The sequence below is a fragment of the Vicugna pacos genome, chromosome 10 (assembly GCF_048564905.1).
Source record: "Vicugna pacos chromosome 10, VicPac4, whole genome shotgun sequence".
Lineage (NCBI taxonomy): Eukaryota > Metazoa > Chordata > Mammalia > Artiodactyla > Camelidae > Vicugna > Vicugna pacos.
Window position 1 is genome coordinate 74,100,035 of NC_132996.1, and position 26,412 is coordinate 74,126,446.

The 26,412-nt window shown below is 63.0% G+C and overlaps 2 protein-coding genes across 3 annotated transcripts; both read left to right on the forward strand.

Annotated features, from left to right (window-relative positions):
* The first annotated feature begins 1,722 nt into the window (after window positions 1-1,722).
* On the forward strand, window positions 1,723-11,293 carry CTSD (cathepsin D). The gene is made up of 9 exons (XM_072970549.1): window positions 1,723-1,891; window positions 3,978-4,137; window positions 6,037-6,160; window positions 6,714-6,832; window positions 8,105-8,331; window positions 9,998-10,120; window positions 10,500-10,644; window positions 10,730-10,828; window positions 10,910-11,293. The coding sequence occupies exons 1-9, from the start codon at window positions 1,824-1,826 to the stop codon at window positions 11,075-11,077; spliced, it is 1,233 nt and encodes a 410-aa protein (XP_072826650.1). The 5' UTR covers window positions 1,723-1,823; the 3' UTR covers window positions 11,078-11,293.
* Window positions 11,294-14,532: 3,239 nt separating this feature from the next.
* Window positions 14,533-26,123, forward strand: IFITM10 (interferon induced transmembrane protein 10). 2 transcript variants are annotated; one of them, XM_072970552.1, is made up of 3 exons: window positions 14,533-14,964; window positions 17,005-17,457; window positions 25,509-26,123. In XM_072970552.1, the coding sequence occupies exons 2-3, from the start codon at window positions 17,215-17,217 to the stop codon at window positions 25,656-25,658; spliced, it is 393 nt and encodes a 130-aa protein (XP_072826653.1). In that variant the 5' UTR covers window positions 14,533-14,964; window positions 17,005-17,214; the 3' UTR covers window positions 25,659-26,123. The 2 variants fall into 2 exon arrangements, with proteins under 2 accessions (XP_072826653.1, XP_072826652.1); XM_072970551.1 differs by lacking the exon at window positions 14,533-14,964 and adding an exon at window positions 15,606-16,132.
* Window positions 26,124-26,412: the final 289 nt, after the last annotated feature.

The window sequence follows — 26,412 nt, forward strand, 5'->3', positions numbered from 1 at the left end:
TGCAGTGAACAGACAGGCAGCCTCTGCAGGGGGATGGGGGCCTCTCCACCCTTCAGACCACCAGAGGGTCCCTTCTCTGCCGCTCTCAGGGGAAAGGCAAGTCTGTCAGGCTGGCTGGGACCAGCTCTGCACACACCCCACCAGATTGGGCCAGACACAACCGTCAAACTTGGGTCAACTTTCCGGCCCCTCTGACCATCCACACTTCCTCTTGCCTGTACCCTCCAGTGGCCTCACAGGCCTGGTAAATGCTTCTGGGAGGAAGCAGCTGGCACACCCTGAGCATGTGTTTCCTTGCAAGTCTGCCTCTGAGCGCCATGGATACACACTGCCATGTCCCCGCTGGGCACCCAGACTGAGCGTGGTGACCATGGGACACCAGCTGGGACTACCTGCCACCACGTGCCACAGTCCAGCCCACCTGGTTGACTTCTCCAAGATACCAGCCTGCTGGGAGGGAGGCGATAACGTCCATTGCAAAGGTTCTGATTCTGGGCCTGCACCCAGGACACCCTTGGGCCCGAGGAGCTGCGGTCAGACTCCGAGGGCAAGGATTTTCATCTGCTTTACTACTGGCTTTAATCCTCATATTTCAGATCACACCGGGGAGCCCAGTAAACGTTTGTGGACCGGCTGGGCATGGAGGTAGGGTGAGGCAGTGGCCATCAGAATGACCAGCGCAGTAGCCAGGGTCAGGGCCCTGGTTTATTTGGTGGTTACAGAAAAGATGGGAATCCCAACTCTGCCTGCTGTGAGCCACAGAACCTCACCTTGGCCCCCTTGCCCTTGTGAAGTTTCCTCTGTTCACATCCTGCTCAAATGTCACCTCAGAGAGACCTGCCCCGCAACAGTGGTCACTTCTTGGCACATTTTCCTCTTAGCTTCCTCCTCCACCTTCTCTGAAATGACCTGTCCCAGATTCCTCTCCTCGATTAACACCTGGCCCCGCTCTGGCTAGGATGAGGACCGAGGGATGGATCTGGCCCTCTCCCTGAGCAGCCAGGGATCCTGGCAGGAAGGATGGGTGAGGAGGGCTCACTATGGCCTCTGCAGGGCCAAGCACTGGCTGGAGCAAGGGACCCCCTCTCCTACCCCTCTGATGCTGGTAAAAACCTAGCGGGAGAGGCCAGAGCTGAGACATACTTCCTTTTCCCCTTGCAGAGCATCCTTTGAGACCTGGCGCCTGTTGGGGTACGAAGGGACAGAGGAAGGAGAACTCAAGGTGACCCCGGGCAGGGCCAGGCCAGGTGCTGCTGTGGGTGCTGGGGGTGGGAGGGCTGCGGACACTTGGCGAGGGAGGATGAAGGTGGCTGGAGCCTCCAGAGAGGGTACCTGGGAGACTCCCTGGGCCATGAAAGAGTGGGAGGGAGGGGGTGCCCAGGCTGGGCGCAGGGACAGGGTGGAGCAGGAGGCCCCGGGGACCCGCGCGCCTGGGGCTGGGAAGGAGCCACGGCTCCGGCGGCCTCGCCCGGCTGAGGCGACCCGGGTCTCCAGGCCCGCTCCCCTTCGGCTCAGACCCGGCGGCTGCCCGGGCCCGCCTTCACAAGCAGCCGGCGCCCCGTCTCCGTGGTTCTCGGCGTCAGGAGCGGGGACGGGCGCGCCCCCGAGCGCTGTGCGCGGGCCCGAGCGGGGGCGTCCGCTCCCGCCCCGGGGTCGCCCCGCCCCGGCCCCGCCCCGGCCCCGCCCCCGCGCCGCCGGCCGCGCCCACGTGACCAGCCCGGGCGCAAACAAGCGGGTCAGCTGACTCAGCTCGACTGCGCCGTCATCCCGGCTATAAGCGCCCGACCTCCTGGGCCCTCAGCTTCGACCCGACCGCCACCGCCATGCAGCCCTCCAACCTGCTGCTGCTCGTCCTCGGCCTGCTGGCCGCGCCCGCCGCCGCGCTGGTCAGGTGAGCCCCGTCCCTCCCGCGCCCCGCCGACTCCCGTGCACCCCATGCACCCCCGTGCGCCTGCATGGGATGCCGCTGTGCCGCCCCCGCGGTGTCCTGCAGGGCCCACCCTCGGGCGGGGCTGGGGAACTCTGCAGGTGTGGGGCTCGCTCAGGGCCCCTGCCAGCCCCGAGACCCATTCTCTCTACCGCTGTGGGAGCCTGGGGGACAGGAGGATGCACGAGGGATGGTGGCTGTGATTCAGGGCTGACCCAGCCTCCCCAGGACAGATAGGGCGGGGGCCTGCACACGGTGCCCGCAGGTGGGTGGAAGTCGGGAGGCCCAGGTGTAGGCCTCAGCTCCCTGAGTTGGGCAAGTCAGTTTTCCTTCTGGGGCTCCCTTTGCCAGCGGTGAACTGGGAGTGGCATCACCTGATTTGTCCCGTGGGATCTTTCCACGGGCCCTGGGCCAAGCTGGGAGACCCTCTGGACACCAGGAGGCCCACATGTCCCAGAGACCAGAGGGAGTCAGCCTGAGGGGCTGGGGGAGGGGCCCGGCTGGCACCGGGCAGTGAGCACCTTCCCCCACCCTGGGGCTGGGGCTACGTCCCACCAGCAGCAGCTACCCCAGTGAGGACCATGCCCTCCTCAGGCCTGGGATGGGGGCCACTGTGTCAGGTGAGGCCACTGACCATCAGGCCCGGACCAGGGCTGTGCTTGCTGTGCCAGCTAGGCTGAGGGTCCCCCCACCCTTCCAGCCTCGCAAGGCAGCCTGCTAGCCCAGCAGGGGAGGGATGCGATGCGTGAGCCCACCTCTTCTGCTCCTGCCCCCAACCTTGCATGGGGGCCTTTGTGCCAGGCCTGGGCAGGCATTCTGCCACCTCTGCTGAGGGCCTTTGCCTGTGAGCAGGTGGGTGAGGTCTTGGGGCTGCAGGAGCTGGCTGGGGGCCGAGTGGGACCCGAGCCCTGCCAAAGGGCTGGCTGTGTGGGCTCCTCTGTGGGCTGTGGTCTAGGGGCGAGCAGCCCCGTTGGAGCAGGTGTTGGGGAGCAGCTGCAGGCCTGAGTCTGTCCTGGCCCCACCCACGGGCCTTCTCTCAGGGATGGGTGGCAGTGGGGAAGGGCTCCTGGGGCTTCTGGGGGTGGGACAGCTGACCCCAAGCCCCTCACAGCTCCTCCCAGTCCTGTGGGACTGAAGGCTACTGTTCCCTTGGTTCCTGGAGGGCGTGCCTCTCCTCCCCCAGGCAAGAACCTTAGCTCTTCTAGCCTATCAGCTCTTAGGCAAGAGTCTCATCTTCCTGGAGCACACCCTTGGCATGCCAGAAAGAGCCAGCTTGACCTTGAACTCCCCAGTCCCCAGGGCTGGGACGGCGGTTCCGTCCAGTGGCTCTGTTTGCCCAGGTGGTTCTCCTCTCCTGCCTCCTGGAGCAAGTTCAGACACCTGGGAGGGGGGCCGAGAAGGACCTCTCACTCTGCCCCCTAATTGCAGGACCCCGGGCTTCCTCCTGCTGAGCAGACCGCCAAGGCCAAGACCACCCAGGCCGGCATGTGTTCTGGGAGGCAGGGTCTTAGAGGAAGGCAGGCTGGATGCATAGACCCCCAGGGCCCTTGCCCTCCAGGGGCCTGTGTCGTGGGGAGACCATGACTGGGTGCAGTGTGGCCTGGGGCGAGGACTGGAAGGAAGCAGGGTCATGTGAGGGGAACTGGTCAAGGACAGCCTGTCAGAGGGGCTGGAGTGGACGTCCCATCTGATAGCTAGGAGACGGCCACGTGGGAGGCCAGACCAGGAAATGGAGACCATCTCAGGGTGGGATCTGGGTAGAGAGTGGCAGATTCAGCCAGAGAGCCAGGGGAATGGGACTCCTCGGAGGGCTTTGGGCAGGTGTGACAGGTGACCACCGACTCCCCAGCAGCCCCACTGGTCACTGTCCTGAAAGAGACCAGAGTGGGGAGAGGAGACCGGCGAGAGTGTGGTGTTGGAGAGGTTGGACCCGCTGGTGACTGAAAAGGGGGAGGAGCAGGCGTGCTAGGCCTCCATTCTGATGGGGGATGCAGCGGCCCCCGCGTGGAGGCCAGCCGGCCCTAACGTGCCCCAACCCCTACCTTGACAGAATCCCGCTGCACAAATTCACATCCATCCGCCGGACCTTGTCGGAGATGGGAGGCCCCGTGGAAGACCTGATCGCCAAGGGCCCCATTTCCAAGTACAGCCAGGGGCTGCCTGCTATGACCCAGGGGCCCATTCCCGAGCTTCTCAAGAACTATATGGATGTGAGTTGGGCGGGGGGCGGTCAGCTTGGGGCTGGGGGCCAGGCTGGCTGCAGATACTGCTACAGACAGGAGCTGCTGTCACAGAAACTTCTGCGTGAGCCAGCGTGGATTTTGGGGAAACACTTGTTCTCAGCCACTGGTGGTTGGGGTGCCTCACTTGTGCGCTGTAGGGGAGGGGCTTCCACTCAGCCACACCCCTTCCTGTGGGATTCCCGCCCCCTAGAGATTGAGGGCTCTGACCCTGTGTCCTGCCCAGCTCTGGGCTCCCCTGCTCTTGGTCCTAGTCCTCTGGGAGCTCCGAAGGTTGGTTGGGGTGGCTTTGGTACCCCCGTGACATCTCCCCCACGGGCCACCAACTGTCAGCTCATAGCTGGGTGGGCGTCTTCATCCTGATGGCCAGGCTCTGGGGGGTGGGAGACAGCTTCACCCTCTGCAGATGAGGGAGCTGGGCGGGGTGGGGAGGAGCCCAGAGTCAGGCCCAGGCCGGCCGGCGAAGCTGTGGGGCGGGGGTCTAGGGGGCTTTGAGCTTCAGTCACCTGGGCCGGCCTGCCTGCCTAGGGGGAGCCGACAGCTCCGGAGCTTCTGGGTTCTTGCCCATCTGGCTCAAAGGCCCGGGGCCTCCTGGGACCCACTCCCTGCCCTGCCCTCCTCCTCTTCCACGCCCACTGCTTGTGGAGGGGACACGGACTCGGGTGGCGCACTCTGGAGGCCACACAGCACGCTGGGGCAGGTCGTCCTGGCCCCAGCTCTGGGGACAGGCTCTGGGCCCCAGCCTGGTACCTCTGGGGCTGCCCGATGACATCCTCATTGTGTTCCCCGCCCCCCGAGTCTTGGGGAGTCAGCTGCCACCCAGCCTGTGGTCCACCTAAGTTTGAGACCGGTGGCCGTGCCCTGTCCTGCCTGGCTGGAGCCCCAGCTGTGCCAGGAAGCTGTGGCCTCACAGGCATGTGATCAGGCTGGAGGAGGGGGGCCGTCTACCTGGGGCCTGACCGACCAGGCTCCGATCCCCCCGCAGGCATGGAGTTTTGCTGAGTCATCCCCTCCCCCCTTCCCGAATCTGGACACTTCTGTTGGGTCATGAGTCAGCGGCCACGGGTGCTCCCTGGAGCCAAGTGGCCGGAGTGAGATGCCTGGAGGGACTGGAGCTGGAACCCTGGCCTCGCTGAAGGCCCCACCTCCCTCCCCGCAGTGGGAGTGCCCAGGCAGACAGGGCCAAAATGAACTCCCACCCGTATTCTGACCAATGAGAGGGCCAGAGACAGGGTTTCCCTCTGAGGCTCAGGGGGCGCGTGCTCCCTGCCTGCTCGCCTGCGCCCTGGGTCAGTACCCGGGCTTCTCCCAGGCTGCCTCTGTTCCCCCATGGATGGGAAAACTGCGGTTCAGTCCCGCGCAGGGAAGGCAGCGTGGCCAGTGGTGGGGGACTCAAGTCTCCAGCCTGGACCTTCTCCCCTTGGCCACCCGGGCTTCTCTGCCTGGGGGTCCTCCAGGCTTGGCCCTTTGGCACGGGGGCCTGTGGGAACTGAGGCCCCAGAGTCAGGCCCCGACTCGGCCCCCGTGCTGGGGAGGAGGTCTCCCCCTCCAAGGCCCTGGACTCCTGAGCACAGGCCGATCTTCCAGGCAGGCACTTGGACAGACAGGCGGTTGGACACTGTCTCGACCACTGATTTTATCTTTCAAATGAGATGGTTCTTTCCCCAGCCTCACTCTGGTCAGGCAGAGACCCTGGAAGCCAAAGTGTCCACGGGCACCAGGACCAAGGGCTTGGGAGGGGCAGGTGGGGGTGGACAGCCGAGACAGCAGGTCTGACCCTGGCCCCTCCTCTGGCGTGGGCCTTCTCTCAGCCCCGTGGGGAGGTGGGGCACCCTGGCCGCAGCCCTGACAGGCCCCGCCTGCCCCCAGGCCCAGTACTACGGGGAGATTGGCATCGGGACGCCCCCGCAGTGCTTCACCGTGGTCTTCGACACTGGCTCCTCCAACCTGTGGGTCCCCTCCATCCACTGCAAACTGCTAGACCTCGCCTGCTGTAAGTCCTGCCCGACGCCTCTCCCATCGAGACGCAGGGAGACCAAGGGCCGGGCCCAGCCCAGCCCCCGTCGGCTGTAGACTCGGAGGATGGGCTCTGGGCCCGCTGCCCGGCCTCACCCGTCTCTGCCAGTCCTGGGGTGCCGCTGTGGGCCGGGCTGCTGGGGTGCCAGGGCAGAGGGCAGCCCCGGACCGTCAGTGGTCCTGCACCAGCACCTCTGGGCAGGGTGCTATTCCTGTCTCGGCTGCACCAGACAGGTGGCCCCTCCGCCCTGTCCTGCCCAGGGCTCCCCACCTCTGGGTGAACCTGTTCCCGCAGCCTTGCTCCCATCCGGGCTGGGACCGGGCTGGCCAAGGATGGAGCAAGCTGTGGGCTGTGCCACCCGCTGGGCTGAGGCCGAGGGTGGGGGCCACTGGCACATCCTGCCCTGGGAGGGCGGCTTGGGGACAGGCTCCGTGGCAGGCGGCTGGGGGCCCGCACAAGGCGGTCCAGGCCTCCCAGTGGAGGTCGGGGCTGGCGGGTAGCAGGCTGATGGGCTCCCTGGTGGGCGCAGGGATCCACCACAAGTACAACAGCGGCAAGTCCAGCACGTATGTGAAGAACGGCACCACGTTCGACATCCACTACGGCTCCGGCAGCCTCTCCGGGTACCTGAGCCAGGACACCGTGTCGGTGAGGGGCCGGTGGGGGCGGGGCTGTGCCTGCTCCGGGGGTGGGGGGTGCTCTGGGCCTGGAGGTGGGAGGGAGCTTGACGGGCTTGGCAGTGCAAGGAGGGGAGGGGACAGGACAGGACGGGGGGACGGGGTCCCATCGGGGAAAGGGGGCGGGGGGACACGGGGCGTAGTGACGCAGGCACAGGTGGGGCACTGGGGGCGGTCTGGGACCAGGACCTGGTGAACGACTGAGCAGAGGAGTTGGGGGAAGGTCGGGTTCCACTCCGATGTGTTGGGTTTAAGGTGCCAGTTTGGGGCTCGGGGTCTGGCGTGGACAGGGTCCGGCTGCGGGGGACGTTTGAGAAGGACTGGAGCCGCTGGCAGGGAGCGCCTTCAGAGGACACTGGGGAGGGTTGCGGGGCTGAGCCTGCAGGACGAAGCCTCCTCCCCTGAGGAGGGGCGAGCGGGTCCTCCTCACACCTCTGCACAGGCTCTTGGGTGGAGCTGCAGGTGCCAAGCCACAGCACAGGCCCAAACTGCAAGTTGTGGGGGGTGAGCGGCAAAGCAGAAAACAGTGCCCCCTTCCCCAGGTTGAGCAGGGAGGTTGCAGGCCTCGGGGTCCGGGAGAGAGGGCCCTTCCTCCAGCGGACCATTCCTGACAATCTTGGCGGGTCAGGGGCTCTGAGGCTCCCTGCAGGCCGTCAGCCTGCTCCTCCGTACCTGCTTGTTCGGGTTTATCTGTGGGGATCTCGGCCAGTTTCTCTCTGGGCTGAGACAGGATGTCCCCAGCGTCCCCCCTGCTCCCAGCGTCAGCCCCAAACGGCTGTCCCTCCCCACATCCTGCTCTGCTTCATTATCTCTGCGGCCTTTGCTCCTCGCTGCGGGGTGGGGGGAGCGTGGCCTGGAGTCTGCTGAGCAGGGTCGGGTCACAGGGTTCCCTGTCTCCCAGGTTGGGCCCAAGGGCAGGAGTAGGCCAGCGTGTGGAGGGCCCGAGCCCAGCAAGGAGCCCCCCTTCCATGCCTGTGGCATCTCTGTGATTGAAACAGTCCTGGCGGAGTGTGGGCCCCACACTGCCATCCCCCTCATCCCCAGCACTGTCTGGCTAGGGTCCCCAGCTCTTTCTTCTGGGCCCCCTGCCCATCTCGAGTCCCCGTGTGTCAGGCGCTGGGCCACAGCGGAGCGGGTTTTGTAGCCCTAGCTGCCTGTGCAGGGGTGGGAGGTGGTGGCCTTCCTGGGGCCCCGCGTCAGGCTTGGCGGTCCACATTGCTCGCTGACCCCCCGTGGCCCTCAGGTGCCCTGTAATTCGGCGGTGGCGACCCTGGGTGGCATCAGGGTGGAGAGGCAGACCTTCGGGGAGGCCACCAAGCAGCCAGGCATCACCTTCATCGCGGCCAAGTTCGACGGCATCCTGGGCATGGCCTACCCCCGCATCTCCGTGAACAACGTGCTGCCCGTCTTCGATAACCTGATGCAGCAGAAGCTGGTGGACAAGAACATCTTCTCCTTCTACCTGAACAGGTGGGGCGGGATCCCCACCTTCCCGGTGCTCCCTGCCGGCCATCAGGCCGCCGCTCCTCACCTCTGACTGCAGGAGGGGTTGGCGCCCTTTTACAGATGGACAAACAGCCCCTACAGGAGGCTGTGTCTCAGTGGGGTCTCCCAGCGGGAGGTGCTGGGGACTTGGGTCCCGCTGGCCCAGGGGGCTTGTCAGGGCCCCTCGCGAGTCAGTCCGCCAGGCGTTCCCAGGCCTGTTGATGGGCAGACGTGGCCCTGGCCCCTGGGTCGCTTCCAGCTGAGAGGGGACAAGGCCACAAGACTTGATCTGTGATAGATCTGTGGGCAAAGGGGCTGGGCTTTTCCCATGGGAAGTGACCTGGTGGGTGTGGGCTTCAGACGGGGTGGTGCTGCATGGGCCTCCACCCCGCGGGGGCTGCTGCCCTGCAGGAGCTATGCCTTGTGCCCTTCCTGCCTGGGAGGGGGGTCCTTGGAAAGGAGTCTCACTCCTCTAGCCTCCGGCCATTTCTCAGGACAGTGCCACGGTCCTGAAAGGAAGCCCCAGACAGGAGAAGTGATACAGTGTCAGGAGGGTGGGCCAGGGCAGGGTGTGAGCCGGGCGGCCCGCTGTCCCTAGCTGCTCCTAGTCACCGTGCCCGCACGACCCCCTCCAGGGCCCACGGGTGCTCGGGGTCTGACCAGCCCAGGGCCCCCCCCCCGGCTCAGCCCCCGCCCTTGGCCTGGATGCTGCCCCCTGCCCCTTGCCCGGTCAGTGGCCAACACTCAGCAGTTGCTCAGGGCAGGGCCCTCCACTGGATGCTGGGGTGGAGGTGAACAGGTGGGGCCGTTGCCCCGTGAGGGGCAGAGGACCCAGGAGGTGGACGGGGGACAGGTGGCCAAGCTCTGGGACTCCCCGGGTGATGGCAGGAAGTGGAGGTGGGGTCGGGAGATGGAGGCCCCCAAGGGCAGGGCTGAGTGTGGGGTGAGGAGGGGGACAGGAGGCGTGGTGTGCTTTGCACATGTGGGTTTTGGAGGTGATGGGAGGTGGAGGCCATTGTGGTGGCCAGAGGACAAGGCTCGCTAGGTGCTTCTGAGGTCCATGGACAGCCCGGGGGACAGTGCTTAGCTCAAAATGCAAGTGTGAATAACAGTAGAGGCCAGGAGAGTCACCCAGCAGCTAAGGCCGGGGATAGAGAAGCCGAGATCCGGAAGGGGAGTGAATCATGCAGCGCCTGGGTGGAGAGGCTTCCCTGGAGCAGCAAGTGCAAAGGGCCCGGGGCAAGAACAGCTGGCTCAGCTTCTCTCAGGGCTGCTCGACACCTTCTCCTGGAAGCCCTTAGATTTTCTTCCAGGCAGATGAGGTCTCCCCTCCTGGCTCTGAGCCTTCACTTCCCGACCTGCCCACTGGCCCGACCCTGGCCATTCTCAGCTGGCAGGGCAGGAGCCATTACTGCCCCAGCAGGACCTTGCGAGGCTGTGAGATCGGAGCCTCTCCCTCAGGGGGCAAGGAGGTGCCATCCCTTCTTCTGCTCCTTCTGGGTCTTTCCACTCCTGTGCGCTGAGAGGCCTTCCGAGATTGCCTCAGCCCTTCTGGCTTGGCCCCGGCCTGTTCCCGTCCCACCCAGTCCTCAGGCTGGACGTGTGGCCCCAGAGTGGGCAGGGCGGCCGACTCCTTTGCCCCTCCCCTCAGGGACCCAAGTGCACAGCCCGGGGGCGAGCTGATGCTGGGGGGCACTGACTCCAAGTACTACAAAGGCCCGCTGACCTACCACAATGTCACCCGCATGGCCTACTGGCAGGTCCACATGGAGCAGTGAGTACTCGGCAGAGACCCCTCACTGGTCCTGCAGGGGGGTGGCCTGTGGGGGCCCCTCCCCCAGCCTCCCCCTCCTCAGGGCCTTGGGGGAGGAGGGGGACTGGGCAGGAGGGACCCTGGCCCCTGAGTCCCACTGGCCCTAGGTGCCTCTTGCTGAGCTCTTGGCCCCTGGGCTCCGGCCAGTGCCCTGTCCTCACGACTACTTGGGTGGCTGTTACCCTGTTCTTGCCTCTCGAGCCCCTTCCCCTTCCATCCCACCCAGCTGTGCGCACGGCCAAGTCCTGCTGCAGTGGGAGCAGGATGGGGGCTCCAGGTGGCCCTGGGAGGTGGCTCACCCCACGCCCAGGCTGGGGGACTCACACCCCTTCCCCTGCAGGGTGGACGTGGGCACCAGCCTGACCCTGTGTAAGGGGGGCTGTGAGGCCATTGTGGACACGGGCACTTCCCTCATCGTGGGCCCCGTGGAAGAGGTGCGCGAGCTGCAGAAGGCCATCGGGGCCGTGCCGCTGATCCAGGGCGAGGTGAGCGGGCCGGCGGGGCGGGTGGGGTGGGCGGGTGCCCCAGGCCGCTGTGCCCCGCATCCACGCTGTTCTCTTCCTCCTTCAGTACATGATCCCCTGCGAGAAGGTGTCCAGCCTGCCCGAGGTCACTCTGAAGCTGGGGGGGAGAGGCTACAAACTGTCCTCAGAGGACTACACACTCAAGGTGAGTGGGAGAGGGCGGGCAGGGCACCGGCCCGGACCTCCGAGGCCGGCGGCCTGGATGGTGACCGGCGTGGCCGTCCAGGTGTCGCAGGCTGGGAAGACCATCTGTCTGAGCGGCTTCATGGGCATGGACATCCCCCCACCCGGAGGGCCCCTCTGGATCCTGGGCGACGTCTTCATTGGCCGCTACTACGCCGTGTTCGACCGGGACCAGAACCGGGTGGGCCTGGCTGAGGCTGCCAGGCTCTAGCTGGGCCCCCCGCTGGCAGAGTGCGGAGGAGAGAATGCAGGGGGGGAGGCCACACCCCCGCCTCCCGGCCACCCCACCCACCACGCTCAGCTCACACTCACACTCACACACTGGAGGCCACCGGCCTGTCGGGCTCACTGTTCTGTTCTGTGATTTTCCCCTCCCTGGTTCAGAAACGCTGCCTACTTGTCTGTCTGTCTGTCTGACGGAAGGACGGGCCAGGGAAGAGACTGGGCAGCTCCGGGGCACAGACTCCTTTCTCTAGCTCGGAAGACCCCGTCCCCCGGGCAGTGGCCCGCTGTGTGTCAGAGGACGCCTGCCCCGCCGAGTTCTCTCCCCAGCCTGCACCTTGGGGTCCTGGCTGCCTGGACGGTGCCCTGGGCTGAGCCCCGCCCTGAGCCGGGCTGTGCACTTAGCTCCTCCTCCGTCCAGCTTGGGGCCTGGCACTTGGCGTCACCGCCCCCGCCTGTCCATTTGTCCTGGACCTGGTGAGGAAGGGGCCAGCTGAGGCCCGCAGACGAGCTGGCAGGGGTGGCAGGGGACAAAAGCCAGTCTTGTGAGGCCTGTGGTGAGGCCACTGGGGCCATCCTGGAGGCATTCAGGGCCTCACTGGCCAAGGTGTGGGACAGGAGGGAAGGGGCTGAGGGTTGGGAAAGCCTTCCCTGCGGCTGCCCCCTCTTGAGTGGCCGGGAGCCAGAGTTGGCATGGAAAAAATAAAATTGTTTGGCCTCCCTCCCCCCCGTGTGTGGGCTTGTCTTGTGCTCCTTGGGGAGGGTGGTTCTGAATCAGGAGGTGGGGACAGAGTTGTCGCGACTGGTGCCCTGCTGCCGGTTCAGAGGACTGGCCCAGCCAGCCTAGGGGGCGCGCCTGGGAGAGCCCCGGTCAGGCTCACTGGCCAGGCCCCCTGCTCCGCGCACAGGCCCCCAGGGCTTTGACTCTGCCCGGCCCTGTGGCCACTGGCGGGGTCTGGCCCCTTCGGGGGCCTGGACCCCGGCCATCAGGACGTGACCGTGGCTGGAGGCTGCAGGGTGGGGCCTGGCACAGGGCTTCTTGAGTGAGTGTCTGCACTGAGGCACGATTTTCAGGCCCAGGCGACTGCCTTCCATGCTTTCTTGGAGAATGTTCCACGAGCAGTGGGGTCTGCAGTGTTCCCTGATCCCCCCGGGGCTCCATCCAGCTGGTGGGGCACACCTGAGCGGGGCCTAGGAAAGGGCTGACAGCCCCGGGGCGGCTTGCCCCCGGTCTGGGCCTCCCTGTCGGCCCCTGGAGGCAGTGTCTCCACGGCTCGGCAAGCTGTGTCAGTGCTAGAGCAGGCCTGCCTGGGGTTCAGGGCTCGAAGGGCCCAGGGATCTGAGTTAGGAATCCTCTCAGGCTAGTCACCTCCCGGCTGGTCTGACTTGTTTGGCTTCAGGGGAAGTGGTGGGGTGGGGGAGGTCAGAAGCTGCACAGCCAGGAGGGTTTGAGGGGTGAGTAGGAGTTTGCGAACCCTTGATGGGACAGGAGTAAAATTTTCAGGGATGGGTAGCTCTGGAGTCCTGCTTGAAGCCCGCCCCCTGCAGGTGTAGGGCTGTGGCCAGGGCCACGTTTGCTCATCATCCTGGTGCCTTCTCACCCTGCAGGGTTAAGGCTGTCATCAGCCTGGCCTCGGGGGTCCAGAGGACTGCACCCCAGAGCTGAGCCCTAGCGGACACTTTCTCTGAAAGACATTTACCCAGAATTGCAAGGAGGATCAAGAGCACATGTCCAGTGTTCTCTGCACCTGAAATTCGAGCTGGGAGCAGGCAAAGCTCTGCAGGGCTGCAGAATTTCTGGGGAGACTGTCATCAAGGCTGGCACTGAGGGGCCTGTGGGACAGAGCCGCCAGGAAGGAGGCAGCCCTTCCCTCTCCCGGCCTGCCCGCTGACTGTCCTGGGCTCTGCCTCCGCTCTCTGTTCCTCTCAGTCTCCCACCGCCCACGGCCAGCCAGGGCTCACCAGCTCACAGGCCCCCTGCTCCGCTTGGCCCGCACACCGTGACCCTCAGTGGAGGCTCAGTAGGGGCTCCTGTGGGACACGTGGTCCCCTCTTCTGGAACACGGGGACAAGCGCAGTGGGACGCCCCCAGACCCCTGGATGCCATGCTGGTCAGCGTAGCCGGCAGGGCCCTGGTGCTCCCACCCTCTGTTGGGCCAGTGCCACCCTGGGCTGCCCCGCAGGGGGCTCTATCCAGCTGGTGGGGATCCTCCAGGCCCTGGAGTCAGACTCTGGGCTCAGGTGCAGCTCCTGTGACCCAACCTGAGCCTGAAGCCCCTGTCTTTGGAAGGTGGGTGACAACAGGGCACTCCCCACTGCGGGCCTGACAAGATGAGGAGCCCCGCACAGCGCCTGGCATCCAGCCGATCCAGCGCTGACTGTCCTCCAGCCAGCTCGGGGTGCTCTGCACCAGCCCTGCGCCCGAGTGAGGACACCTGGTCTCGGGCTGAGCTCTGAGCAGCCGGCCTGAGTCCCCGCTCCTCCCCAGCTTAGGGTGGAGACCAGAGGTGGCTAATACGCCTCCTAACCGTGGGCTCCCGGGGCCCTAGAGAGAGGCAGCTCGACCCCACCCAGCAGCCGGGAGCAGGTCCCTGTGGGCCCAGGGCCCCTCCTGCAGCCTGGGGACCCGCTGGGCTTGGCACAGACCAGCCCTCTGGTCCCCTGCAGCCTGTCGGCACAGTGCAGCCCCCAACAGAGCCCATGGCCTGGGGGCAGCCTGGGAGCCTGGCCAGACTCCCCAGCTGGGGAGACCAGCTCAGACTCCAAGGAGCCCAGGTGTCCTCTGAGAGGGCTGCTTAGGCCAGGCTCAGCCCAAGGATGGGGTCCAGGTGCCCCCAGGCCAGGTTCCTGGGGAGGGGGCAGAGGGGGTTGGGTGAGGGAGAACTGCACCCCGCTTCCCCACAGTCCCCGCCCACACCGGGCGCCACACCTGTGAGCCTGGTCCCGGGTCCGGGCCCCACCGAGGTCGTGGTCAGGGTGGGGGCGGGGCTTGTGCTTGGGAACCCCTCCCACCGGAAGAGGGTTTTCGCAACAGCTTTAAAGCCAACCCAGGTGCTGCCCCCCCCCCACCCCGGTTCCTGACAAGCCCTGAATGAGGCCTTGCCAGGGTCTGCGAAGGGAAGGAGAGAGCCGTGGGCTGGGAAGGGGAAGGGCCTGGTGAGGGGGTGGGGCCTGCCCAGGTACAAGAATGCCTGGCTAGAAGGGCTCAGGCTCAGAGCGCACGGAGTTTTGGGGAGAGAAGGGGACTGGACAGGACCTGGCACAGGCAGGCATGAACGAGGAGAAGGGGTCCGGGACAAGGGCCCAGGCTCGCAGGAGAGGGTCAGGGAGAGAAGGGAGGCAGGTTGAGAGAGAGCAGAAAGGGGTTTCATGGGAGGCAGGTCTCAGGGCAGAGCCTATGGGGAGGACGGGGGGCTCAAGGGAGGGAGGGAGGAACCAGGCTGCCACACAGGAGGCAGCTGGGGGGAGGGGGGCTCTGGTGGGTCTGGACTCTTGTGGGGCTGGCAGATTGGTGAAGAGGACCCAGCTTAGCAAGGGGCCCCTGCACAGTGAGGTGGGGGCTGAGGAAGCCGAGAGGGCTAGGGTTTCTCCGTGGTGGAGGGTATCATGGGGACATCTGCAGGAAGGGGAAGCTAGCTGGGGGCAAGTGTCAGAGAGACAGTGAAGGCATGGTGGGGAAGACGCCAGCTGGGAGGGGAAGAGACCTGGGGACAGAGCACCCACAGGGTAGGGCGGCCAGGCTTGCAGAAAGGCCAGGGCAGGCAAGTGGCCTGAGCTGCAAGGAGACAGGTGTCACAGGGGCTTGGAGGGGACACCTGGCCCCAGGGGCAGCGGCTTCCAACAGCTGAGAGTTCATGGTCTCCAAGACTGGACTTGGTGAGGGAGCCAGATTATCGAGGGTGGGGCTCAGGGGCTCTGGGCTGGGTGTGTGGGGTCCAGATTTGGGAAAAGGAGGGGACAGGAATGCCAAAGTGGGGTGGGCTCTGGAAGGACGGGCCGAGTGGGGGCCACCAGGGCTCAGTGAAGGCCTGGACTTAGGCTCAGAATGTTGAAGCTGTGAGGTGCCCTGGGGTCTGGGGCCCCGGTCAGGGACAGGATGGTGCAGAGCTGGGCCCTCGGAGGAAAGGGGCTTGGTGAGGTACACCCTGTAATTGGGGGCTTGGGGACTGGGAGGGGCCAGAGACTCAAGAAGGACAAGGGCCCTGGAGGGGGCTTGGTTGGGGGGCACGGGTCGTGCAGGGCCAGGAGAGCAGGGAGGGGCTCGGCTCCGCAGGAGGGCCGGCTGGGGTGAGGGGGACAGGCTGGAGGCACCTGGGCTCTGGGGCTGCAGGGCTTGGTGCGGCTCGGACACCCACCTGTCGGGCCTGGGACGTGGTGGGGAGGGGCAGGGACCTAGATGTGGACGGATCCCCTAGGGATGTGATATTCCACAGGCGGGGAAGGGGCAGCACGGGGGGGGGGGGGGGCTCTGACGCCATCTGGGAGCCAGGGTGGAGCTGAGAGGAGCAAAGAAGGAGGAAGGGGCTCTCAGTCCCGGGGAGACGGATGGGAGGGCTCAGCGAAGGAACGGGCTCCGACAGGGGCTGGGGGCTCAGCCAGAGGGAGTGGGCAGGGACTGGGGTGGGGCGGGGTCCGAGGAGACTCGGGTGGCGCGAGCCCTGAGGTCTGGCGCTGGAAGGGAACCCCTGCCCGGCCGGCCCTGCACCCCACCCCCCGAGGGTCGCCGCTTCCGGCCGGCGCCCGCGGCCCCCACCCTGCCGGCGGGAGGAGGCGGGGAGGTGGCTGCGCCCGCCGCCGCCGCCGCCGCCGCCGCCGCCGCCGCCGTGAGTCAGGCTTGGGCTGCAGCCGCGCGGCCGGCCTGGCGCTGCGGAGGGAGCGCCGCCAGCCCCGCGCCCCTCCCCGCCCGCCACCCCGCGCGCTCCCCACGCCGAGGTCGGGCCGCCGGGACGCGGAGCGGCGGGACAGCCAGCCACCCGCGGGACGGCCGAAGGACGCGCGGACCGCGGCGCAGGGTCGGGCCCGCCCGCCGAGGAGTCGCCAGTAGGTGAGGGCGCGCCGTCCGGGCGGCTGCGGCAGACCCGGGCCGGCTGGGGGCCGCGGGGCCTCGGCGGCCGACCCCCGGGGCGGCGCCAGGCGCGGGCGCCTCGGGGCCTCTTTGGACAAGTGCTTGTTTCGCGGAGAGTCATTGTGCGTGTTTGTGGCACCGGGCGGGTAGCTCGCTGCGGTCGCGCGCGCCTGGGGTCCGGGCACCGCTTGGGGCCCGGGTTGGGGGCAGGGGCGATGGCGCGCGAGTTCGGAGCCCCAGCAGCCGCCGCGTTCATTCTCCCGCGGTCGCGTCCGAGCCTGTGTTGCCGTGTGCGTGTCACAGCGCGGAGCTGTTTACCGGGCGACAGCTCTGAGCGCACAGCGTGTGCCGGGGTCTGGAGAGCCTGGCGATGGTGCTGGCGTTTGCGGCGGATGTGTTGGCGAGTGCCAGCGTGCAGGTGCTCCAGAGAGCTCTGCTCCTTCTGCCAAATAGTGACGGGGCCGCGTCACTGGGGGTCTGCGTGCCCCGTGTGTGCCGGTGTCTGGGCGCCGGTTGCTCCCTTTATTCCACGAGCGCGCCAGTCGGGGTGCCGCGGGGAACGTGGGGGTGTTGCTGTTGCGTGTCAGTGGGTGGGTGTTTGTGTACAGATGGTAAAGTGACAAAAAGCCCCCAAGTCCCTGCCAAGGCTGCTGCGAGGGCTTTGGCATCAGCGGTGGCTAGGGCGGTGGGGGGGGGGGGCAGGTGGCGGCCGGCAGCTGGCTGCCTCGGCAGGGGTTTCCATGTCCTTTGGGGCTGTCGATGGGGCCGCAGGGGAGATGCTACAGGGTTCCAGGGCGGGCGCTGGAGGCGGCGCAGGACCTAGCTCATTCTTCCTCACCCCCTCCCTCCAGGCCCAGGGCCCCAGCCAGTGCCCAGCCCCGCTGGGAGCCCCGGCCAGCACCACGGACGGCACCCAGGAAGCCCGAGTGCCCCTGGACGGGGCCTTCTGGATCCCCAGGCCCCCGGCAGGTTCGCCCAAGGGCTGTTTCGCCTGCGTGTCCAAGCCCCCCGCTCTGCAGGCTCCAGCGGCCCCGGCCCCCGAGCCCTCGGCCTCGCCCCCCATGGCACCCACTCTCTTCCCCATGGAGTCCAAGAACAGCAAGACAGACAGCGTGCGGGCCGCCGGCGCTCCCCAGGCCTGCAAGCACCTGGCAGAGAAGAAGACCATGACGAATCCCACGACTGTCATCGAGGTCTACCCCGACACCACCGAGGTGAACGACTACTACCTCTGGTCCATCTTCAACTTCGTCTACCTCAACTTCTGCTGCCTTGGCTTCATCGCCCTGGCCTACTCCCTCAAAGTGAGTGGGCGGGGCAGGCGGAGCAGGGGCGTGGCGGGAGGAGCGGGGGGCGGGGCAGGAGGAGCGGGGGCGGGGCGGGAGGAGCAGCGTCACTCTGCCCCCTCCCTCTCAGAGAAACCCTGGTGCCGCAGGTGCCGCAGGTGCCGAGGAGGGAGGGGCCAAGGAATAGAAAGATGGTGGGGGATCCAGCAAGAGGGATGTCACCCAGCTTGAGGCTGTCAGGGAGGGCCTGTCCGTCCCTGTCCTGAGCTGGGGAAACTTCCAGGGTGGCTTAGCAGGATTTGGGGTCCTCAGGGTCAAGGTCTCTGCACAGCCAGTTTAGTCAATGGGGTGGGAACCTGGGACCCAGTGTCCTGTCCTCTGGGCGGCGGACATGGGAATTAGGTCTGGACCAACCTGTCCCTGAGCTTACGGGATAAAGCCAGCACCAGGAGGAAGAGGCCTTGGAATCCTTCCCCTGTTGATAGGAGGGGCGATGTCACTGCTGGAGGCCTTCTTGTCCAAGCCCCTCTCAGGGCACCTGGTTCCAAACAGGTACTCAGAGAGAGGCCATGGCAGACCGATGCTCTGCCTGCTCCGTCACATGCAGTTTGTAAACCATCCATCCTGGGAGCCAGGTCCCATACACCCCTGCCCCATGCCCTGAGTGGGTGCACCTCCCAGAAGCCCCTCGCTGCTGTGAGAGTTCCAGCTGGGAGCAGAGCAGAGTGCCAGGCAGACAGGACTCCATCCCCCCGAGGGCCGAGTGGAGAGAGTTGGACTGAGATTCAAGGAGGGAAGCTGTGATGGGCTGACCCTTGGGGTTGGGAGATCCCTGCGGATGTGTAAGGACCAAAGAGCCCTGGGCTGCTGGGGCCCATCGGCAGGAAGAGGGGGTGGACTTGGACACCGCCCCCCACTCCCTGTCCATCACCCAGAAGGGCCTGGCTCACATCTTGCCGGCTCATCACTTTTCCTGAGCCCAGATTTGACTGTCCAAGGCCAGGCGCATCTCACTGACTGCATCTCACTGACTGCAGCTGCCCAGCGGTGTGGGGGTGAAACAGGGGCTGGAGGGGGAGGAGGGGCTGGGCCGGGAGTAGGCCGCTGGGACAGCACTGCCTCTGAGCACCTTCAAGCACTGAGTCCCCCCCTCCCCTGGCCCGGCATCACACACTCCGGCCCCTGGCTTCCCGTCCTCCTGACTCACCCTCACCCACTGCCACTCACCAGCGTCTTCAGGCCTGTGAGCCCAGCCCCAGGCTCCACCACACGGGCCCTGGGTGGAGTGTGTGTGCGTGTGTGTGGGTACCTTGTGAGTGTGCAGAGTGCACGAGTGTGTGCATAAGGTGTGAGCACGCACGTGTATAGGTGCACGCATGAGGTGTGTAGGTGTAAGCATGTTTGTAACCGTGTGAGTGTGTGTGAGGGTGGATGTATGTGTAATTGTGTGTGCACCTGCATACAACTGGGAGTGTGCATGTATGAAATTTAAATATGTGCATGCACTGTGTGTGCACATATAGATGTGTGTGTAACTGTATGTGTAGATGTGAATGCCTGCACGTGCATTTGTCTGTGTGTGAGTGCGTGTGCCTGTGGGCTGCGGAGACAGCAAAGGGAAGGGGTCCCGGGAGTTGAGGGGTGAAGCCCCCAGGCCAACCTCAGCTCTGGCTCCCCTGGGCTCCGGCAGAGTAGAGGGCCCAGTCACCGGGCAGCTGGCAGGGCTCTGCCTCCCCCATGCCCACTTGCCTTGTTCAGCCAGTGGCCTGTGGCTGTGGGTCAGGTGGGGCTGCGTGGATTCTCGTGGCTGCAGCCAGCTGGCACAGGGCAGGCCCATCTGCCGTGGGCTGTAGGTAGGTCACAGATTTCTGAGTGGTGCAGGATTCGTGCTGGGCCGAGGGGGTGGGAGTTGGTGCTTCTGAGGGGCAGGCTGGGACTCACTGTGCCTCCAGCCTGGGTTGCGCCCTGTGTCCCTCCTGGGGGGAAGGTGTTCGAGGGCAGGAAGGCTTGGCGCTTCCCTGGGAGGGGTGTGCAGGGTGAGCTGCCCATCCTGGGCAGCAGGGAGGACAGACTGGCTGGCACGGGCTCCTGCGCCTGGGAATTTGTCCATCTGTCCATCCAGCTGCCCATCTCCTGGCCTGCTGCACCCTACATGGTCTGCAGCCAGTCCTGGGCACTTCCAAGGGCACCTGACGGCCGTGGGGTCAGAAGGCCGTGGCTCAATTCCCAGCGTGGTCCCTTAAGAGCAGTGAGCCGCTTCGCTTCACTGAGCCCATTCCCCTATCCGTTCACAAAACACATCAAAACAAAATGACATTCAAGTGAGCACACCCGCGAGCAGGGCAGAGGCTGGCATTCAGGGAATATGAAGGGAGCCCTGTGTCCCCGCCCGCCCTGTCTGCCTGCCCGCCCGCTCGGCCCCCACGGGCCAGGCATCCGACGCTGGCTGAGTCCGCACCGCGCAGACGGCCTGGGGAGGCGCAGACACAATTCCCCATTCACGCCTGCGGCACAAGCAGCTCTCGCGACCGCGGCTCCCCATGCTTGGCCAGGAGAAGTCCTGCCTCCTCATGCTGGCATTCAAGGCCCTGCAGGACCCGTTTCTGGCCATCTTCCTATGCTCACCAAACGCCCCGCCCCCGCCGTTCTGAGTCACTGCGCTGCTCCCTCAGCCTGAGACTCCTGTGAGACCCGGGTCCCCTCCTGCCGCCTCCCTCGGGCTGACCCTCCCTCCCAACCAGAGAGCCCCCTGCCCTAACCACAACAGCCCGCTGCCCACCCAGATCCAACGCAGGCTGACCAAGTTCGGGGTCAAAGGATGCTGGATGACTGGGTGGAGGGACCGAGGATGCAGGGGAAGATGAGCAAGCACCAAACGTTTCGGGAGACTTCGCTCCCAGTCTGGGGTGAGGCTGGGGTCAGGCACGGTCACTTCCCGGAGGAGGCAGCTTTTTCTCTGGGCCTTGAAGGATGGCTGAGGGGACAGGTGTTCCCGATGGAGAAAAAGAGCATAAGCTAACAGACGAGGGTGGGGCATCGCGGGGAGCAGTAAGCCCCCATCGTCGGTGGGGCACAGAAGAAGGTAGTCCTGGAAAGGCACACTGAGGCCATGCACTCAAGGACTTGGAATTCCACGTGAGGGGCATGGGGGACACGAAAGGGAAAGGTGATCAGAGCTGGAAAGTCTGCAGCCAGTGTGGAGGGAGGGCACGAGAGAAGCCCAGAGGCAGAGAGGAGGGAGGTCCCAGTGCCGGCGTCCAGGGGAGAGAGCCTGTGCTTGACCCAGGGTGGGGCGGGGGCAGGAGGCGGGGAGCAGGTGTAATGAGGGGCTGGTGACTGTGCCTCGTGTTCCTCCTCATAAAGTGGGGCCGTACTGACCTCAAAGTGGCCATTTTCCAGCACTTTTGTTCATCTTTCTCAGTTTATTCACTTATCCATCTAGCTGTACATCCTTCATCAATATGGGTTAACATGTCAGAAATCAAGCCGTGAAGCTGGCACAAAGGCCCCCTCCGGGGGTCTTCCGCGGCTCCTTTACCTCAGCAGGTCTTCAAATCATCTCAGATTCCATTCCGGTTCTTGTGTGTGTGTGTGTGTGTCGTACTCCATGTCTGAGCCTCGCAAATACCGTCAACTCTATCTTCAAAATAGATTTTTTTTAAAAGATCAGCTCTTAGCACCTTCACTGCTCTCAGCCGTACGACCACCCTGATCACTCACCTGGGCTATTAGCCTTGTCTCAGCTTTCGTCCAGCCTCTGCCCCGTAAGTCTGTTTTTCACCCAGCATCCAGAATTACCACGTTAAAATGTGCCAGAGCATGTCATGTTTTCTGCTAAAAAGCTCCACAAAGCCCTCCACAATCTGCTGCTTCAGTTTGCTCTCTGCCCTTGAGCCTTACTCCCCCCCTTCGGGGTTCCGCTCCCCGCACACTGGTCCTGGTTATTCCTCGGAACCCAGGCACACTCCCGCCTCAGAGCTTTGTGCTCTGAGACATGTGTTCGCTGCAGGCAAACATATGAGTCTGTCACACTTTTCTAGACTTTACTCAAATGTCCCCGCTCCGTGCCTGCCTTCCTGAGCACCCAGCTAGAACTGCACCTCCCACAATTCTCTCTGCTGCCTGTTTTCTTCAGTTTTCTTTTTGGACATTTAACACATCATATCGTGTTTACCTTCTGTGTCCTCTCCCTAGAACGTGAGCTCCATGAGGACAGGGGACACTGTTTCATTCCCTGCCCTACGCTTGGGACCTAGACCCACAGTTACACAGAGCGGGCACTGAGCACACACTGACTGAGTTAATGAAGCTGTCCATCTGCATGCATTAGTCTATAATCTAGCCCTCCCTCTTTTCCATTTATCTGCCCATCGACTCCCCCAACACAATTCATATATCCATCTATCCACCTGCTCCATCCATTTGACACACATTTCTTGTCCACATATGCATCTTTCCCGCCAACCCAGCACACGTCCATCTATCTGCCTATCCCAACAATTCAGCATTTATTTCTAAACCCACGTACCCTCCTGTCCTACCCACCCAGCGCGTGCCCATGCCTCCATCCACCCACCTGTCCTACCCATCCCGCGCACGTCCACGCCTCCTTCCACCCACCTGTCCTACCCATCCAGCGCGTGCCCACGCCTCCATCCACCCACCTGTCCTACCCATCCAGCATGCGCTCATGCCTCCATCCATCCCCCTGTCCAGATTATCCAGGATGTATTCATAGGCTCCTCTACCTGCCTGCTCCCCCATCCAGCATACATTCCTGTATGTACCCAGATACCTGTTCACTGTTCCAACCACACAACTTAATTTCATATATCCACTATCTACCTGCCCCACCTGGCATACATTTATGTGTCCATCCAGCCACCTGTTCCATCCATTCAGCATCCATTCTCATGTGTTCATGTGCTAGCTCATCCCACCCACTGAGCTTTCACATATCCGCCTATGTACCAGCTCTGCCCTTTCAGGAAACACTCACCTATCCATCCAGCTCTCCCACCCACCCAGCATCCATTCCTGTGTCCATTTCCCTGTCTGTCCCACACATCCAGCGTACACTCCGTATCTCCCTCTTCGTCATCCATCCACCTTCCCAACATCAAGGCACCTCTTCAGTCCTCCTCTTCCTAGTCACCTTTACAACCAGCCACCATTCCCCATCCATTCAGTAATCCATCTTCCTTCCCACCACTCATCCATCCACTTGAAACATCCAACTCTATCATTACTTTTCCTCATTCCAAGTATCCAACAAAAAAGTCATGATCAAGGGCTTATTTTTAAAATTTAGTGTTGTTTAAAATGAAAAATAATCAATGAATATAATTTACTACTTAATGAATTAGAGAAGAAATATATTTGTCTCGTGGTGGTTTTTACGAACACACTGATACACCTCTAACAACATGATGAACGTCATTCTGAGCAGTGAGCTTTGAGATGAAGACGGAGAGGAGGCTCCGTGCTATGACCCTTGCCATTCAGCATGGTTCTGCTAGTCTTGCCTCGTGATAGAACAGCTTGCTTTGGACCAGACACTATGTGTGCTCAGGCTTTCTGTCCACCGACTCGTTACTCCCTTTCAGCAACCTGATCAGTAGGTGCTATTGTGACCCTCACAGTAGGTGTTACGGATGAGAATTCTTGCTAAGATTATGCAGCTGGTGATGGGAAAAACTGAGATTCAGATCCAGGCAGTGACTCTCTGGCATCTGTACTCTTTGCTTTGTTTTGGTTTGGATTTTTTTTTTTTTTTTGGTGGGGAGGTAATTAGATTTATTTATTTATTTATTTTTAGTGGAGGGACTGGGGATTGAACCCAGGACCTCATGCATGCTCAGCAGGTGCTCTACCACTGAGCTGCTCCCTCCCCTCTGGCGTCTGTACGCTTAATCACTGTTCCATAGAGCCTAGGATAAGGACTTACAGAAGAAATGGGACTGCTATTTAAGGTAGCTATGATTTATTACACAGAAAACTTGGCCAGTTATCACAATGAATGAATACGATAGTTTAGCTGGGTACAAAACCAATCTGCTGCATTATTACACACCAGCAAAACCCAGCTGGCAGGATTCCAGACATCTCTTACGGTGTGATGACAGCCGAAATAAACAGACAAACACTAAATCTAACAAAAGATACAATAGCTCTTTCTGGAGAGAACTATAACATTTTAGTCTAATGAAGACATCAGATAAGACCTACGTAAGTGGGTGAGACACCACGTTCTCATAAAGGAAGACAAAATTCAGTGATGTGGGTTCTCTCCAGAATCACTGGAATAAAAATTCCACATGGATGTAGACTTTCTCCTTCTCTCCTTCCCTTCCCTGGCCCCTCAGCACCTGCTTCCTTCCCTACCCCACCTCGGTTCTGTGCCATCCACGTGAAGTCACCCAGCCTTCCCCTCCCTCCCCCAACCCCTCCAACTTGTCTTCCTGCTCCATCAGCTCCATTGCCTCCTCCCCTTCCTCACCCGCTCTGTCCACCGCTGGACATTCACCGTCTTCTTTTTCCTCTCCTCTGTCTGATCCCTCCATTGTCCCACGTCCTCCATCCACCCACCTCTAGGAAATCCAGCCACCCAGCCACACTCCCTCCTGCCTGTCCCCACCACGTTAGCTACCCATCTGCCCTCCCGTCCACCTGCACCCCTGCCTTCTGTCCATCCATCCATCCACCAATCTGCTGCTGCAAAGACTTTCTCTCCCTGCCTCTCTCATCTCTCTCCCTCCTTCTCCTCTTCCTCCGGCCTCGTAGGCTTTGCTTTCTGCTTGCAGCATGCTCAGGCCTACACTTCTTTGGACTTCATGGAAGGAGAGGGTGTGGAGTAGAGGGAACTCCTCAGACCCATCCTGGACAAGGGTGACACGCTCCCCAAGGACATCTCTTCACAGCCAGAGGACCTTGGAAATGGGTCCACCACTGTCCACAGCCTCCCTGGACTTACTGGGCTCCAGCCCACTCCCGGCACCTTAGTATCTCTGCTCAGACACCCTGGAGCTGCCTGCTGGCTATGAATAGTGCATATTCTCAGGGAATCCCAGTTAATTTTAAATTAGGTGAGACCAGTCAGATTAGGACACACTTGTGCTGCCCCATCGTCCAGTCATATCACTCCCTCTGAGGCCAGCTTCCTCTTTTATTGTAGTTACTTATGTGTCCAGCATTATTGAGATCTAATTGACAGGCAGCATTGTACAAGCTTCAGGTCGACAACGTGGTGATCTGATCCATGCTTATATTGTGAAATGATTTATTTCCACAGTGGGGCTGGTTAATATCTCCACCACCCCAAGTAGTTAGCTTTTTTTTTTTTTTTTGGTGGTGGTGGTGGTGGTAAGAACACTGAAGATCTACTCTCTTAGCAATTTTCAAGTATATAATCCAGTATGGTTAACAATCTGTTTTATTTTAAATATTTTTAGATTTACAGAAAAGTTGCCCCCCAAAGAGAAAAAAAGAAACACAGGATTCCTGCATATCCTTCACATAGCTGTCCCAGTGTTTGGGGTTTTTTTTAATTGAAGTATAGTTGGTTTACAGTGTTGTGTTAGTTTCAGGTGTGCAGCATAGTGATCCAGGGAAACATAAAAGACGCAGATATGTGCGTGTGTATGTATATTCTTTTCCAGGTTCTTTTCCATGAGAGGTTATTATCAGATACTGAATCCGGCTCCCTGTGCTCTGCAGCAGGTCTCCGCTGTGCATCTGCCTTGTATACAGTGGCGTGTGTCCTGCTCCCAAACCCCTGGCTCATCCCTCCGCCGCGCCTTTGCGAACATGAGTGCTTTCTCAGTCCCGACGTCCCAGTGCTGGCGGGGTCCCGCACTCGCCTTGCCCTTCTCTCCCTCTGTAACTAACTACACGTTGTTCGCTTCCGCTGCTTGCGAGGAGTTTCGCGGGCGCCCCGGCCGCGCCCCCGACACGTGCGCGTGCGCCTCCTCCGCAGCGTCGGAGCCAGGAGCCGCCCGGCGCCGCGCCCGCGCGCCCCCGTCCGGCCCCCTGGTCCGGCTGCTGGTCTCACCTCCTCCCTCTGGCTTCAGGTTCGGGACAAGAAGCTTCTCAACGACCTGAACGGCGCGGTGGAAGACGCGAAGACGGCCCGGCTGTTCAACATCACCAGCTCGGCCCTGGCGGCCTCCTGCATCATCCTGGTCTTCATCTTCCTGCGGTACCCGCTCACCGACTACTGAGGCCGCCCGCCTGGAGACGGAGCCCTGAGACGAGGTCGCGTTCGTGGCGGCGCGATGCTGGATGCTGAGTGGTCGGGGCAGAGCAGGGCGTCTGCCCTGGGGCCCCCCTGAAGCTGTGAACCCGGCAGCAGGGCCATCAGAGGCTTCGCGCAGTCAGCGGGCGGCGAGCTTTCCCCTCCTGGCCCTCCGCCTGTTTCTCGGGCCCGTGGTTTCCTCCTGCGCTGCTGCACCTTGGCTCCCAGTGGCTGCCCTCCCTGCCCGCCTGTGCCCCCTCCCGGGCTCCTGGGGCCCCTCAGACCTGACACCCAGCAAGAAGGGCTTCTGTGGGAGCCTCCCAGGATCGGGGGGTGGCTGCCAGCCTCTGAGGACTCACTCCATCCTCCCCGACCCTGCCTCCTTCAAGCTGTGACCCTGCTCAGAGCTCTTGTATCTGTGAACTTTCAATAAAATTCCTGCCAGCTCTGACCCCGCCTCCTGTCCTCTACATGGGAGGAGGGGCTGCGTATGCAGGATCTGGAGGCTTTGGGGCCTCCATTCAGGCACTGCCTGGTGGCCCAGGGCCCCCACTGCTGCCTCCCGCTGACTTTGCTGGGGAACGTGTGCTCCGTAACCCAGCTGGTCTTCTGTCCGCTGTGCGAGATGGGACTAAGCAGGGCTTTTGATGGCGTGTCCCCCGAACTCGACCCCACGAGGATCAGGTGGCCTCCTTGGAGAGGAGGGACGGGGGCGCAGCTGCCCAACCGGCTGAGAACGG